Genomic DNA, 17,199 nt, shown 5'->3' on the forward strand with positions numbered 1-17,199 from the left:
ACTGACCTGGGCTGAGCGGGTAGATCTCATTGTCAGCTCCAAAGAACAGATTCCGTGTCAGCTTGCGAGGGTCGATTTTCTGAGGAGTGGATGAAGCAGGACAGAGAGAGAACCTGCGGCGGAGAAAATTCTCTTCCTTCATGGCATGAGTCGCAGGGGTTTTCTGAAAGGCAGGGAAAGTAATTACAGTTAATACAAAGACAGAGGAAATCAAAGTTTCACACCTAGTTGAATTTGCTGCTGCAAAGCTCCCTAATCCGACGTGCCAAGTTTAAAAAAAAAATGCTAAGCCCCCCAAAATATTGCTATATTAGTACAAAGCCACAATTACTGCTCTGCTGACTCCCAACAATTCACAAAGTCTGGGGCCATGTGGGGAGCCTTTCATGAATCCAGCCAAGGTAACATCCATGAGGCTCTGAAGAAAATGTCAAGAATTATGGTTACTAGAGCACAGTAGCTGAATTACCTTTCTGGTGTTCCTTTATATCATAGTAACCCCACTGATGCCAGTGGAGTTTACCATTTTTTGGCTGCTGTCACTGAAGTCAAAATCTAGTCCATGGTAAATATGGGAAGAAAAGCTGCCAATCCAGTGACAAGAGCAATATCAGCTTTGCTGGGAACTAATGAAGAAAATCCAGTACCACCCCTTCCCAGTTTCTTACTACAGGACATGTGAGCCACTTCACATTTTCTTTAGATCAGCCTTGTGGCTTGATCAATACGATAAGGTTTGCTTCACCATAGAACCACCATACAGAACCACATTTATCTTTTGGAAAGCCTCCCTGCTTTTTAATATGAGAGCCTGGCAGTGCTGTGTGCTATTTACCACTGGTCAGCTAATGCATTAGATTATCCTGATTGGAATTAAAGGTTTCTTTTATACCCATCTGACAAGCAGCCCTTTCTCACCCACTACAATTGGATATTATGACTGACTTCCTGAATTCTAGGCTCTATTGTCTCCCTGACGTGCAATTGGAAGCAGAGCTCTCATTAGCAGCAAGGGGAGTTCACTTTGCCTGCAGGGTTTGCAGGAGGAAATACAAGGTATGCTTCCTCCAAGAGGATGAATTGCTACCCTGAGAAATAGATCTCAGGAAAAGCCCAGTGGAGCTTCAGGGCACTGTTTCCCAAACACAGCCTGTACGCTTGCCCCTTTCTTTAGGTTATGAAGAAAAAAATGGGCCAGATTCTTGGCTCAGCCTGTAAAAGACATAAGCCTAGACACTGGTTTCAGTTATACTGGCTGCACTGGGGACTGCTGTCCTCAATGTCAGGTGGACTATGTATCAGCCTGTATCTGACACCACACATATCTTACTCTACCACAGGGGTCTATTTTCCTCATCTGGATGCAGCTTTCCTGATTGAGGTAGTGCTAAGCAAACAGAGTAAGGGAGTAAGAATCTGTGCCCAAATGAGAAAACATCCTCTTGCACTTACCTGGGCTATGTCTCTGACACCTGTACACTGGTTCATGAAGGAGATGGCACAAGTAACAATGCTTTTTGACTGATTACTGGTGTTTGGGTTGTAGCCGTGTTGGTCTAAGGACATAGGCAGACAAGGTTCCTTGGGTGAATTTGATATCTTTTATTAGACCAACCCAATTGGTTGGAGAATAGTTATTAAGCAAGCATTACACTGTCAAAAAGGTAAGAGACATGGTTCTTTCCTTCCCTCATGGACCAATTTTAGGCTACAGGAGCCTAATTTAAAATGAACCACTGCATGCATTTTTATGGAAGGAAAAACAGTAGGTTCTGGAAGACCAAAAACAGTCCTGGCTTTTAATCCTAGCGTTACCTCTGGTTTACATAGAGAAATCACTTTTGTTTCCTTTGGTTTTTCCACCCACACAACAGGGGGAAATCTCTCTTACCTGCTTGACTAACAGAAGATTGAGTAAGATCAGTACAGTGCTTCAGACATTGGAACATCTCTAAAAAGGACCAAGTATTATCAAATATGTCTCTGCAAAATGGGTGTGAAATGCTAATGAGTCACTGAAACAGCTGCTGCTTATTGTAATACTTCGACTGTATCAAAAGAGGTAGTGGAAAGTCAGGCCCAGCATTTGCTTTGGGAAGACAAAATGGCTCCATTTTAGATGGGGTTAAGCAGCAAAGTCTAGATCCAAACTTCTCCAAAAGGGTTCCAGTTTCCTGTTTCAGTTCAGGCCCAAACTGGATCAATCCCGGTCTATTCTTTGCACAAGTTTATACCTTGTTCCAGGAACAACAAAAAAATCAAATAAAAGTCCACTTTAAGAAGGGGACAAGAAAAATCTGTCTATTTACTTATCTCATAGAAAATACTTTAAAATAATCCTGGCTAAAATAACTGTTTTGAGAATGCTAACCCTCTGAGCTATTTTCTGTCTTTTTTCCCAGAAAGACTATCTGAACTTTCCACCTTTGGAACTGCTTGTAAGCTGCTCTAATCAAAAGCAGACCCGTGGGATTTTCTCCCCAAATAGCATTGGCCTAGACAGGCCAATTTTATCATACAGAGCTACAGGAAACCATTTAGTAATACAGCATCCACCCAATGAAAAGAGGGCTATGAAATGTTACAAATGTTAATGCTTTTTTTTTTTTCCATCTGGCTCTCATCTCATCTATTGACTTGAATAGGAGCTGGATCAGGCTGTGTATTTGGTTTGGCCAAAGAGAATACATTTACTTTCAAAGTCTTTGTCTACTGACTCTATACACTATGTAGTGGGTGACTAAGGATTTTTTCATGTGTTATTTTACACCAGTTAGTCATACGAAGACTGCCATAGTTATAATGATGATGCTCTGCCTTTCTTCATATCTGCACTGGAGGGCAGTTGCTCAGCAGCAAGGACTGTTGGTGTCCTATTTGACTATGGACAACCACTGGGTAATAGTGTATGAAAAGTAGGGCTGTGTGAAGCTTCGGGTGTTGATTTAATTTGGAGGAGATACGGCTCCATTTGGCAGCCAAACCTAGCCATGCTAAAGATATCTCCTCATGATTGATGTCCAGCAATCCACCGCATCTTTAGTAAGCTGTTCCTCAAGTTAATTACTCTTGCTGTTAAAAAGGTACGCCTTATTTCTGGCTTGGAGTTATCTAGCTCTTGCTTCTAGTCATTGGATCTTGTTATGTCTTTGCCTCATGAATTAAAGAGCTCTTTACTTAAATCGGCAGCTCAGAGCATCTTTAGCTCTCCATCAAATTCTCTTGACCATAAACATGAGGTAAGAGCAATTCAGAGAATATTGGCAGAACTGATAAAGAGAACTGTTTTCAGCTTGCCCATTATATGTTGTCTTCTCTTTACATGTCAATATAACATTTAATGAGAGTTGTATGCCTGTTCTCCACCTCTTGGGTCTTGGGCAAGAGTAAATAATTAACTAAAGAAGGAGAAACTCCTTTTCAACCTTTGCCTGGTATTATTACCTTAGCCTTTTGAAAAGGATCAAGCAAAACACCCAGAAAATAAAAACCTGAGCCAACTGATTATACAATACCAGCAATGAAGTTGCAAACATGACAATGCTGGCCTGGTGCTGGTGCCTGGTGCTGGCATTAGTTCACAGATCGGTTCATGACTAGGTACAAGGCAATGAAGAGGGAAACCAGGAAGAATCCTGTGTAGGACTCAGAGGTGCTGAATACCCACAGTTCCTATTGAACTAAAGAAAGCAATCAATGCTGAGCAGCTCTGAACAGCAGACCTATTCAGAACACCATGACTGCTGCTCATGCACAGGCAGGCTGTTCTTCATGATGGTCACTCTGCACTTACGGCTTTCTGTTGCTCAGGAGGAAAGATGGTGGCAGGAGGCATCCGCTCTAAGCATCAGGCTAAGCTTTTGGTTTGGAATTTCTGTGGCTGTCTTTAAACTGTCTAGGTTGCTGATATGCAATTACCCAGTAAATGCTAGACACTGCACAGACATTATACTGCCCGTACTTTGTGCTAACTAGTGGGTAGATAGGTCTCCTTCCTGTCATTTTCAGTTTTAAAATAGATTGGAAATATACACATCTCTATAAATAGTTAATTAAAGGTCTGGCATAGACTTTTCCAACTGCAGTAGTGAAAGGGTGTCTTTGATTTACTTCAGTCTTGTTTCAAACAACCTTCTCACTTTCTGGTCATTAAGTATTTCTCAGAAATTAGACTAAACTGTATTTTGTATTCACGGAAGTCATTCATTCTCTAGAATCTGCAACAATAAAGGAAAATGAAGTAAAAAGAAGCTGACATTTCCTGATTCAATTAACCTGAGGAGATACACTTTTCATATTTGAAAAAGAACGGCAGATTGTTAGCTTATGCATTTACTGCTTTTATAAACCCGATAGAGTGCGTATGCGAAATATTCCCAAGTCAGAAAATAACAGGATAGATTCTTAGCTGGTTTAAATTACCATAGGTGTTACAACTTCACTGAAGCTATGCTGATTTTCATCAGCTAAGGATATGGCAGTATGTCAATTTTTAATGTCTCTGAATTCTGCTTCAGGATACTGGTCCTAAAACATCTAAATACAGGATAGAAAATTGGGGGAACATGAACCTATTTGCAGTTTAGAAAAAGGACAGTGTAATATAGTGAATAGTGCCTCCCTAGGCAAATCTTCCTCAATAAAGGTATCTTTTTGACAGAACATGCTGTTTTGCAGATATATACAAAATGTACAGACAAAATCCATATGATAAAATACACAGTTTTATTGTAGAAAAAGAAATGAAGCAGCATATTATAGTTTCATTGGAGTCTTTTGTGATCCTTTTGTTTGTAAAATCCTGAACAAATTAGATTTTATCATAAGTCTCAACAGAAGAAGTAGCTGGTTTGGTAGCAATCAGCCTATGCCAGCAGGATGCAGAAACTTGCATAAAATAAAACAGGTGATGTATACTGCATTGATGAAGAACATGTTTGATGTTTCAAGCTTGGGATCCAAAGTGTGATATATCCATGAGAAATTTGTCAATTTGCTGTCACATTTCAACATGTTAGATTATACAAGCAAATCTGATTTTCTATAACTAGGATGTTCAAAGTGTTTCCAAATGAGCAAAACTGCTAAACCACCAAAGAAAATTGAGCCTTTGAGAAAGATTTTTGATCAGTTGAGTCTACTTTCCTGTTCCCAGTACATTTGTATTGTATTGTTCAGAACCAGCTGTCAATGTTAACACTTCAAATCCAGGTCCAGATCCTTAGCTGATCTAAATCACTATGGAGCTATTCCATGACATTTGACATCAACTAAATACCAGGTTCACTGTATTTACCCCAACATTACTTTCACTCATGTAACAAACTTCCAGTCATATAAATTTTAGTGGTAATTACAGGTATCAGAAAGTGAAACCACAGAATAATTCACTGTAAAAACCATGTAATTGCATGGTAATTACATGTGACCTACTGCTTATATATAGTACAGGCTCCTGGCTTAATGTTACAAGTAAGGACACAGACAGGTACTCATTTGTCATAAATGCTTAGCGGTCCCTGGGCACTAGTTGAATTACCAGATAATTGGTGACAGTCAATTCAAAACTATTTGTATCTCATATAGCTTGATCCCAAAGAATCACCTCTGCATTCAATAAACTTGACAACACAATGGTACCAGGCTAGGGTTAGGGCAGTGATTCTCAACCAAGGGGCTGCAGCACCTAGGGTGTTACAAGTTCCTTTTGAGGGTGTTGCTCAATATTAGCACTGTAAGGTATGCATACACCGACATATGATTCACAAGATAAACCTTGACCTATTGTGGTCTTTCCTGGTTCTTTGCAGCAGAAGAATTGCTCTATTATTTTTTCATAGCCAAAAAGCAAGTGAAAGCTAAGAGTTGTCATTTTACGAGGGTTGCCTTGAGTCTAATAAGAGATGCTTTGAGACTAAAAAGGTTGAGAACCACTGGCTTACAGTAACAGAAAAGATCTCCCCTCCCTTTCCTTTGACCATTCCATTGCATCACCAGCATTATTTCTGGAAGGAAATGCCTTACTTTTCAGCCGTCTCCTCCCTTTGCTCCTTGCATCTGCCTTCCTTTACTCTCTGATCTCCTTCATTAGCTTACACTTTTAAAGCCAGCTTTGCAGGTGTGGAGCAGGATAAGGAAGAGGAAGATGACAGTGCTAACAGCCTTACAATTCCTAGTCCAATGACATTCTCAACCACAGAACTTTCTGGACACAGATCTTGTGCAGAAAAGGGACCTACCCGTCAACCTGCAGAACTGCTATCCAGGGGCATCTCTGGATGCAATCAAACTGGGGAATGAATCATATGCACAGTTACTTTGGACAAGTTCCTGGCTAGCCCAGGGCATCTGCCTAAGGGTAGCTTCCTGAATGGGATGATACAATTCTGGAGCCAGCCAGCAGGCACAGTGAATCTTACTGTAGATGTGCAAGTGACATTCCATTTTGAGGTGTTAATTATTACCCAGTCTGACTTCAAGCATGTGTGAGTTTTGGCGAAGAAAAGGGAGGAAGACCACTCAAGTGTAATTCACTTTATATAGATCTCGGGTATATACAATCATTAAATATATGATCATCCTGTGTGTTGCCTTGAAAATGTTTGGAATTTTCTCTGTAAACATTGTGCTGGAAGTTTCTTTCGTATGCTTTCAGAGTAAAAATTATGGCTGCTCTGGAAGGGTCACTAAAATAAATGCTTAATGGCTTTTACATCCACTTTCTCTGACCTCTTAACACATAAATTGATTGTTGTGTAGAGGCTATTAATTTAACAAACCATATTCAATTTGTCACTCATACCTAGGGAAACATTTCTGACTTAGCAAGCTCCCTGGCCGTCCTCTTGCTAACTGCAGAAATCAAATTTCACTTACCTCTAAAGCTATACATTTAAAGCTACTATATCTGCATTAATAACTTCCCTTGATAAAAGCATTCAGCTTCAGACCTCTGTACTGTAGAATACCATTGATCCCACAGCATACTCCAGAATGATGAGACAGTTCACTACTGCTTCTCCCCTGGTGTTTACACAACTTATCCTATTTTTTATTACCCATGCCTAATCTGCAGCAAATCAAGCTTTACTCAAATTGCTTCCAAGTCCTGATTCAGAAAAGAAGCCCTGTTCAAGACACCACTTTAGTATGTACTTCATGTTAAGTCCTAGTACACACATAAAATAAGCACATGTGTATGTGCTTCCTTAAACAGGAACTTTGTTCTTTTGCCATATATTACAAAACATGGATCTGCAGACAATAAAAATTTTAGACAATCGCAACCATTCCAGTAGCTGAATACTATCTATTCTACAGTAGCCTACTTTAATACACATTAAAGGATCACTTAAAAAGACATGCTATTTAGCTAATGTGCATTATAATAAGCTACTGCGCATTAAGCATCACTTTAAAACCATTCTTTTTAGTTAATGCACATTAAGGCAGGCTAATGTGCATTTTCCTAGTACCTCAGGGTGCCTATACATGAGCGGGGAGGCTGCTCTGATGAGATGTAACTGAGTTGGAGCAAACTCAGTTAATCAAGTTTGCTGGAGCATGGTAGTTACTGCGCTCCAGCTAGCCGCCGCATCTCATGTTTCTATATCTCTGCACTTCAAAATGGAGGTGGGGCACTTTATCTAAAGCTCATTGACTGAGCTTTAGCTAAAGCCCTGCTTCCGCCACACTGATACATGAGACACTCTGGGTACTTTAATTAGAACAGCTCTCTAATTAAAGCACCCTCTCCCTCACCCCCAGAGCATGTATATAGATGCCCTCACAATGGAGGTACTAGTTTTAAAGTATATTAACTAAGCATGTTCATGTATATGTAGATGCTCCCCTAGAGTGGCTACTTTTCTGCATTAGTTTACCAATCACTAAACTTGATCTTTATTTTAAATACATGGCAACTGAAAAATCGAAATGCAAATTGATAAAGCGGCCTACAGAAAATGATATTGTGAAGGGAGATGGTTCACCCTCTCCTGCAGGGATGGCAGTGGCAGTGGAACTGCAGGGAAGGTGAGAGCCCCGTTTTGTGAGCTTCTGCTTACTCCTGATTGGAGCTCACCACAGGGCCAGCAAGATATCTGGCAGTCTAGCATGACCAGAAGGAGAGGCAGCGGTGCAGAGACGCAGCACAGAGCTGTGCCATGGCAAAACCATGGGGAACAACGCCGAAAGTGGGCAAGTGAGAAGGCTCCAAGTCTGGGAGCTTGGAGGAGCATCCGGCATCCTACACCATCACCTGGAGGGAGCAGAGGGAACAAAGTCCTGGGAGACACTCTCTGGACCAGACAGATGGCGGAAACGTTGGTCAGGTCCCTTCACTGACCCTCACCAAGCAGGGTGTTTTTTGCTTGACTTAATGGACATCTGTTCAGTGAATGTTTGGGGTGGGGGTAAGAAAGTTAATGGGGTAAATTGATTTGTTCCACGTGGTGCCAGTGAAGCTTACTGGTTTAATTTATCCTTTCAAGGAACTACCCAGGAGTTAATTTGGCAGCTTGGACTCATCTGAGGAATGGCCCAAGACATGAAGGGCTATATTGGTTTATTTCCCTTTCTGGGTTTAATTGTTTTCATTTGAAAAGTGGCCGGCAAAGCTGTCTGATTCAATTGATTCAGGCAAGAAACCATCCCATGATGGGTTGGTGGCACTGATCCATTTTTTCTTCAGAACAGGCCTGAAAATTAATTTGGATTGCCTTTATGTATTCTGAACAACCATGTGAGCATTAGTTCACCATACTGAGTTGTCCCAAGGAACATAGAAGAATTAATCAGACCCAGTGGGTATTGGTTAGGGGCTGTTAGGTAGCCGGAATAACTGGACTATTTGATTTATTTGATGAAGTGCTGGAAGGCTGGCTGGCTTGATTGACTTACCTGTTAAAAGACCCTAGAAGCCACTGAACTGTCCCAGAACAAGTTGACTTGGTTTGAGTAAGACCAACGGAAGTGGAAGGTCAGTTCTGGAAAATAGATGCGCTCCTGATCCCTGTTGGGTGGAAATAATACAGGGTGACCGCCGTTCCATCTGTTCTGCTAAGAACAGGCTGAGGGGAGGGTGGGCGTAAGGGGACAAAGGAGTCCCACAAGAAGATTTAGCCCAGTGGACCCAGAGGACAGTTGCTGAACCCGCAATCCATCTCCCGACTAGAGTCTATTAACATCAAGGCATGGCAGACGAGAAGCAGATAATTCAGGCTGGGCAATTGTTTAAGATATTCTCGGCCTCCTCACAGCTCACCCCAATAAGGCACCATGCTGTCAAGGGCCACAGCATTACAGCATCCGCACATGACAGATATCTCAACAATTTAAAATAATTCATATGACCAAGAGTCCAATAGGACTGGACAAATAATGCAATTGTGTTTCTCAATTATTGCTATTGCTTTGCACATTTCTATGGGTTCCTGAAAAGCATTTCCAAGATTGTGACTATGACAAAAAATATCAACAGAGCATAAATGGTGAGGAGGGGTTGGAGTTTTTTATTTAATAGCCATAAACTTTTGTGACCTAGATCACTATGGTTCTACATTTTGTATTGTTTTGTTTACACAACTGCAAAGCAGATGCGTATAAAGCATTACAGATTCAGAGTATGGACTGATAAATTATATCTAGTTAAAAGGAGTGGGGATGCTTTTACCATGTCAGCAACTTCTGAGTAAAAGTTTTGTGTATCTGTACCTGTCTTGTTCAAAGTAAAAGCTAAAGCAAGCAGCTTATCTCTGAATGAAAAGGGATAAATTATCCTGGCTTATCCTCCATTTATCATGGGATAGAGTGGACACACAAAATACTTACTGCAGAGCAGCCAAGGCATGGTAAGTCTCCATATCTCTTTTACTAGGTATAACTAGTTCATCTGCTTGTACCATAAGAATGGCAGAGTTTACATCAGTTATAAATGGTTACAAATGACTATGTAACACAATCACAGTTAATTACATCCACAATCTTCATTTCAAACACAGGTGATCCAAAACTCATTACCTGAAATTCTTGGTTACCCCAAGATCAGACAAATCTTTCAAACATAAAGTGTGGTCCTTCAGAGTTTTTCACAACAATGGAAGTGCAAAACTAGCCATCATGAGGAAGCCTACTCTCTGATTATTATTGTGTGTGGTATGGAATCTAAATTCAAGGTTATGGAAACATAAATATGTATTTCAAACCTTGTTGGCCCTTGTTTGTGTGACTCTATAATGGTATGGAAATCCTAGAAAACCCATGAGATTTCTGGATACTAAAGATACTTGGAAACAATGTACATTTCTTCTGCAGTCTAGGTATGATGTACGAGTTTCCCCATGGGGGTTAGGTTTCTAAAAGTTCCTGTGGTTGGCAAAACTGTGGTTGGAAAAACCGGCAGGGCTGGAGGAGCAGGGGGTGTGGGTGTAGGTGGGGAGTGAGGGGCACCAGCAAGGCTGGTGGGGTGCGGAGGAGTGAGAGGCCAGGGGAGCAGGGCCAGGGGAGCTGTGGGGGGTACTTTAAGACTTTACCATCCCTCCCTTCTCTGAAGTGTGGACACTCAAAACTGTGGTTGGCAAAACCATGGTTGGCGAGGTTTGTTTAGGCACACCCAAGCTGGCTTTAAAACTACCTGGTTCAGGCAACCAATAACAGTGTACTTGAAGTAGCAGGGATGTCAGCATAAACTGCAAACCTCACCTGAGAAGCCAGGCAAATAATCAAGCACTTAGCCCACTCTGAACTCTATGGTGCTGTAGCTGGAGTGCTATCAGTAACCAAGATAGCTAGTTTGAAGCTAATGTGGGTAAGTCTGCATAAGCAACAGTCGCACCTTTGACTTCAGCACAGGCATGCCCTGAAATGGTGATTACTGCAATAGCATTTCTCTTATAGGAACTGGCTTGCTATTTGCCTTGGAATTAATGGTATTACTCTTAGTCACTAGACATTTGAAAGGCCATCAAAATAATGACTCTGAGTCTGATTTTGCAGCTAATGAAGTCAGGGGCAACACCTCCTTTGGCCTCAGTGGCTGACACTTGAGTCCCATATGCTTTTTCTGTCAGTAAAAATACCTTGAGAATGACAAGGCTTGGTTTAAAGTTAAAGGATTTTACGTTGAGTAAATAAGGGCTTTGTCGTTGACTTCATTGGACACAAGATCAGGTTCAAGCACAGAGCACTGGGTACTTGATTCAAAAGCATTTTCAGCTAGAAAAGCAGGCTAGAAGTGTTTGGACCCTTTTTGTCATTACTAATGTTAATAATTCCTTTCATCAGGGAAATTATGTTTTCTCTGAAGTGTGCATTGGAAAGGTGACATCTAATATTTATTCAGCAAGCCTTTGCCCTTCTTATCTCAGGTGGATTTTTGAATGAATAGCAAATCTCCAATCCTGATTAACAATATTAATGAGCTGCACAGCTGATAAACTACAACAACCTTAGTGCATCAACCCTTCCAAAATTATCTCTGATTCATTGTACCCATTCTCTGGAGGATTCCTCTTCAGCAGTCCCCACTGTACTACATTCTTTATACCCACTAACAGTTATTAATACCATGCAGTGTTTTCAACAACTCCATTTAAAGCATCCTTTTAAAATGGCACCTTTTTATTGAACAAGATCTTATTTGTATTACAGGGAAGCCCACCCCTAACTGAGACTAGGGATCCACTATGCCAGGTACTTTGTAATTGCATACTGAGAAACAGTCCCAAAGATCATTATCTGTATATGACTCTGCCTGTGTACATCACAGCTTCTTATTTAGGGCTAGGCTGATACTGAGAGAACCTTACTGCTCAAATACACCCATTGATTTCAAAGGGATGAGTCCAGTTTAAGAATTCATATAACAAAGAACAGAACTCATGGCATAAGGTATTATTTGGTAGGAGTAAGGATGTCACAATCAGGATCAGACTAATTAAAATAAATGTTAGTTTTTTTTTTATTATTTCTAGTCTGACATAGCCAGTACAGCCACAAAGGTGAGCTAGTGTTTATTCCTCCATGTACAATATCAGCATAGCTGTTTATGTTTAAAACATGTACAATTACAAACTTATTGAATATAGCTGTACAGTACAGATATCAAAATACACAATAGAATTTGCCATGCAAAGACTTTATTACCAATGGAGGTGATGATGCATGGGAAGGAAAGAGCCCCACTTACCTTTGCAGGATTGGCAATTTGCAAAAATATCATTTAACTTGAAAAATCAACTCATTTTGTACTTAAGACAAAAAGCTGGAGATAGGGGTGTGTGAAACGGGCCGTATTCGATTCGGATTTAAATTCAGACCAAATCGGGGACAGTGATTTAATTCGTTGATTTGGATCACTGTCTCCAATTTGATTTGGCTGAACCCGAATCTGAAGATTCGATGCTGATTTGGAGAAACAGTGATTTGGACATAGACACAGCTTTAAAGGTTTTTTCTACATGCCTCAAGGTACCAGGTGTGGCTTGTGCATGCTGTGATGGTGGGGCACACGGAGCATCCCACAGGAGTGTGCCCCCGCTTGCTCAGCAGTGAACCTGTAAATGGACCAGAAGTACTTCCAGTCCACTTCCAGGTCCACTGGGGAGCATGCAGGGGGGTCCCCCTGTACCCCCTGGTTCAGCAATTGCCTGTGGGGGGACCCCAGGTGGCCACCCCAGACCCAGGAGGCAATAGTCACTGAGCTGGGGGTACAGGGGGGGCCCCCCCATGTGCTCCCCGGCAGACCGAAGTGGACCAGAAGTGCTTCTGGTCCACTTCTGGGACTGCTGCTGAGCATGCTGGGCAGCCCCCCATGCTCCTGTGGGATGCTCCATCCACCCCAGCATCACAGCATTCACGAGCCGCCTCATACCTAGAAAAGCCAATGGCACTTTATCGTGCATCAGCAGATGCATGACGAATAGGTCCAAGGAGGTGATACTTCCCCTCTATCGGGTGCTGGTCAGACCGCAGTTGGAGTACTGCATGCAATTCTGGGCGCCGCAATTCAAGAGGGATGCGGATAACCTGGAGAGGGTCCAGAGAAGGGCCACTCATATGGTTAAGGGCCTGCAGACCAAGCCCTACGAGGAGAGACTAGAGAAACTGGACCTTTTCAGCCTCCACAAGAGAAGGTTGAGAGGCGACCTTGTGGCTGCCTATAAGTTCATCACGGGGGCACAGAAGGGAATTGGTGAGGTTTTATTCACCAAGGTGCCCCCGGGGGTTACAAGAAATAATGGCCACAAGCTAGCAGAGAGCAGATTTAGATTGGACATTAGGAAGAATTTCTTCACAGTTCGAGTGACCAAGGTCTGGAACGGGCTCCCAAGGGAGGTGGTGCTCTCCCCTACCCTGGGGGTCTTCAAGAGGAGGTTAGATAAGCATCTAGATGGGGTCATCTAGACCCAGCACTCTTTCCTGCATATGCAGGGGGTCGGACTCGATGATCTATTGAGGTCCCTTCCGACCCTAACATCTATGAATCTGTGAATCTATGAATATGTAGAAAAAATATTTAAAGCTGTGTCTATGTCTGAATCTCCAAATCTTTCCGAATCTCTCCAGATTGATTCAGAGGGTTCCAATTCAATTCAGAGAGATGAAAGGGTCTCCTGATTTGATTCAGATTCGGAGATTTGGCCACCGAATCAGGCCGAATTTCCACTGAATTGAATCAGGGATCAAAGCTTCGCACAGCCCTAGTTGGAGATAGAATAAACCTGAATCCCTGAAATCCCATTTTGCTCTGGTCATTATTCAGGTGAGCATCACAGTTAACTCTTGAGTGCAGGATTCTAGCTCTTTTTAGCAGCCATTTTGTTTTTGGATCTCTACAGATTTACAAAATCCAGTGTGTGTTTGGAAATGATTATAAAAGCTTTAGAACAGTTCAAGTCCTATTGCTTAAAAAGAATATCCTTGGCAGGCCAAAGGCTTCTCTCACTCACAGTGAGCACATCTACATATTTGTTAATGAGCTGTAGTTACTGCGCATTAAGTTTGGTACCTGTATTACCAGGTACTAAATCATTGTACAGTAACTGATAGGCCTGTGCAAAGTGGCTAGTATTTGCTTTGGATTCAGATTCAGCCAATTCGGGGAACAGTGATTCTTTTCGATGATTTGAATCACTGTCCCAAATTGATTCAGCTGAATCTGATTCGGAGATTTGGCTGCTGCCAAATCAGCCGAATCTCCAAATCAGACAGGACCCACACCCCGCCCACTCTCCCAGCCCTGTCAATGGCTGCCCCACCCAGGCCCAACCTCCCGGCTCTTTAAAAAAAAAAGCCCGGCACTCTCTGGCTGCTGCTAGGTTGGGGAGGGGGCAATCCCCACGGTCCCCCACTGCCCCACGCTGCGTGGGGGGCTCTGCCATGAGCCCCCTGACCCTCACCTGCTCTCCCAGCCCCACCATGGCTGCCCCACCTGGCCCCAGCTCCTGACTCTTTAAAAAAATAAAGCCCTGCACTCACTGGCTCCTGCCTGGGAGGGGGTGATCCCCACTGCCCCATGCTGTGTGGGGGGCTCTGCCATATGCCCTCAGAAGCTCCAATGGCCACTGCAGCAGCCAGGGCAGCCATGGTGGGGCTGGGAGAGCAGGAGGGGGATGGGGGCTCATGACAGAGCGCCCCATGCAGCGTGGAGCAGTGGAGGGCAGTGGAGATAGCCCTCATGCCTGGCAGCAGCTGGTGAGTGGAGGAATTCTTTTTTTTTTTTTTTTTTTAAAGAGCTGGGAGCTGGGCCTGGGTGGGGCAGCCATGGGGCAGGGGGCTGGGAGAGTGGGCAGGGGATGGGGCCTGGCGGGAGTCCCCACATGGTCCCTTCCCCCCTCTTCCAGGCCCCCCTCCCCCGCCCCCTACTTACCAGCACAGAGTTCAGGTCCAGCTCCCTGGGGTGGCAAGTGGGACTGCCCGAATCTCTCCAAAGTCCTCTGAATCTTTTCCGAATCAATTCAGAGAGCTTTGAATTGATTCAGACCTTTTTATTGGTCTCTTGATTCAATTTGGATTTGGAGATTCAGCCACTGAATCAGGCTGAATCTTCTCCAAATCAAATCAACACCCGAAGCTTTGCACAGCCCTAGGAACTGGCACTACTGCACAGTAATACTATTGCATGTCTTTTAAGTTACACTAATGAGGAGTAGACTAATACTACTGCGTATTAGCATATTAGCACAGCTTTGTCTGTGCTGCGCTAATGTGCGGTAGAATTAATCTCATCTCATGTAGACGTGCCCAGTGAAACAAATGTAGAGTAACTTTACTGACATCAATAGCATCATTTCAAATTTGCACCACTCTTACAGAATTTTGCTCTGTCATTTTAAGCAGCTACTCTCCAGTTTGACTGTATTGTGGTGGGCAAGACTGTAGAGTGTTGATCAGTGCCATTCTTTCTTGACTTTGGCTTGAAGTTTATTTCTGTAGTCATAATTCTGGGCTCAAATCTCTGCAGTAGTGGGTCTGAGTGAATAGGGGTTTGCAGCTTTAGGTCTTCTCTTGGGAGTCCTCACATGCAGAGAAGTTTTAATTCTTGTGAAGGCAAAACTCAAGCCTATGAAGTGTTCAGTGCCCTTATTGACTTCAATAAAAGCTGAGTAGCTGAACACCCTGCAGGATGAGTCCCATGTTGTGTACAGATGTTATGTTCTGGCTGGGAGGTATAAAATACATAACATATATGGAACAACATATTAATGAACTTGCTTCAGTTTAAGTTCATTGAGCTCTAAACCCCTCAGCAGAACTTGCTGGTTTGGGCTTCAATACAATGATGTCTTTTCAAGAAGCCCACAGAGTCAAGGTAATTTCTGTCTTGAATTTTTCTTTAAAACAAGATAACATCATCATCACCACAAACTAATTTTGTTATCTAAATCACATATTGAGATCATATTCCCTCTTACTGGAAGGATCGTACTTTGTGCTTTAATGATATTAAAAAAAAAATCACCAGACTGCTGCAAGCAGCTCTGATTGCCTTGTGAGATATCCAGCTCTTGCTTTTATGTAATTAAATCTAGGAGAGCTGATGTCTCAGGGCTAGGCTCCCAGTACACAATTACTGGGAAATACCAAGCTAATTTGATGACCTACTTACATACCTAAAAGTCTCTATCTAGCATTATCCCCTTTGTTTTTTTGGAAAGTATTTTTCTACTATAGCAAAAGGCCAGATTTCCACCCTTACTTTCTGTTCTTTGCAATGGAGTTTGAGAGTACTGAGCAACTTGCAAGTTCAAGCAAAGAGGAAGCAATTCCATGTAAAGGGATGTTTGTAATGCTAAAAATATACAAAGGAGGAATGATTTCAACCAGCTTAAAAAAAAAAAAAAAAAGAGACCATGAGTCCTGTGGGGTCTCTCAAAAAAATGTCTAAATCAATTCAGAATTCTCCATGGGGTCTTTGGCTTGATCAGAAAATACAGCAAGTTATTCCTTACAGATGGATTTTGCATTAGGTTTTCTTTTCAGAAATTCCCTGCCTTACCAACTTCAAAGTGCCTGAGATAGCCACAGATTTTTAAATACAAAATTCCCAGGAAAATTATACCAGGAGGTGGTTTATCTAAGTATCTTCTAGTGTGTATATTTCACCAGCATCCTTCATATCATAAAAAATGGGCTATTTCTCAGATTTTAAGGCCAGAAGGACCATGATCATCATCATGAAAGCCATTATGGCCTTAAAATCTATGAAATAGCTCATTTTTATGATATGAAGAGTGGTGGCAAAATATACAAACTAGAGGATATTTAGCTAAACCACCTCCTAAAATCATTTTCCTGGGATTTTTATACTCATGCATCATCTCATCAGAGATCAGAGCCCTACTGTCCTAGGCACTATACAAAGACAGAGCAAAACCTCAGTACTGTTTGACTTCCTGCATAACACAGACTATAGAACTTCAATCAGTAGTTCCTACACTGAGCTCCAAACATTTGTGGTTGAACTGCAGGATCTCTGTTTTAAGAGCAACCTGGATTTAAAGACATCAAGTAATGGAGGAATGGAGAATTCAGCCCATTGACAGTTTTAATGGTGAAGAATTTTCCTATCTCTGACATTCTTGATCAAGGCAATGATGGGAAGATAACATAAAAAATGATCTGGAAGAGACAGGAGAAGATGCAACAAGGTGGAAGGAAATTGTGCAAGATAGAAGAAAATGGAAGGCTATAGCTAAG

At 42.2% G+C, this 17,199-nt stretch overlaps 1 protein-coding gene across 3 annotated transcripts in view; it reads right to left on the minus strand.

Moving 5' to 3' along the window:
* The window catches only part of OSBPL5 (oxysterol binding protein like 5), a 305,973-nt gene that overhangs the window by 103,310 nt on the left and 185,464 nt on the right, over positions 1-17,199 (minus strand). For all 3 annotated transcript variants that reach the window (XR_009460005.1, XM_059722599.1, XM_006271184.4), the window contains exon 2: positions 7-163. Coding sequence is in view for 2 of the 3 variants with exons in the window: in XM_059722599.1 (XP_059578582.1) it covers positions 7-163 (157 nt within the window). In the remaining variant the exon portion in view is untranslated. The remainder of the gene's footprint in view (positions 1-6; positions 164-17,199) is intronic.

This window comes from Alligator mississippiensis, chromosome 2 (assembly GCF_030867095.1).
Source record: "Alligator mississippiensis isolate rAllMis1 chromosome 2, rAllMis1, whole genome shotgun sequence".
Taxonomy (NCBI): domain Eukaryota; kingdom Metazoa; phylum Chordata; order Crocodylia; family Alligatoridae; genus Alligator; species Alligator mississippiensis.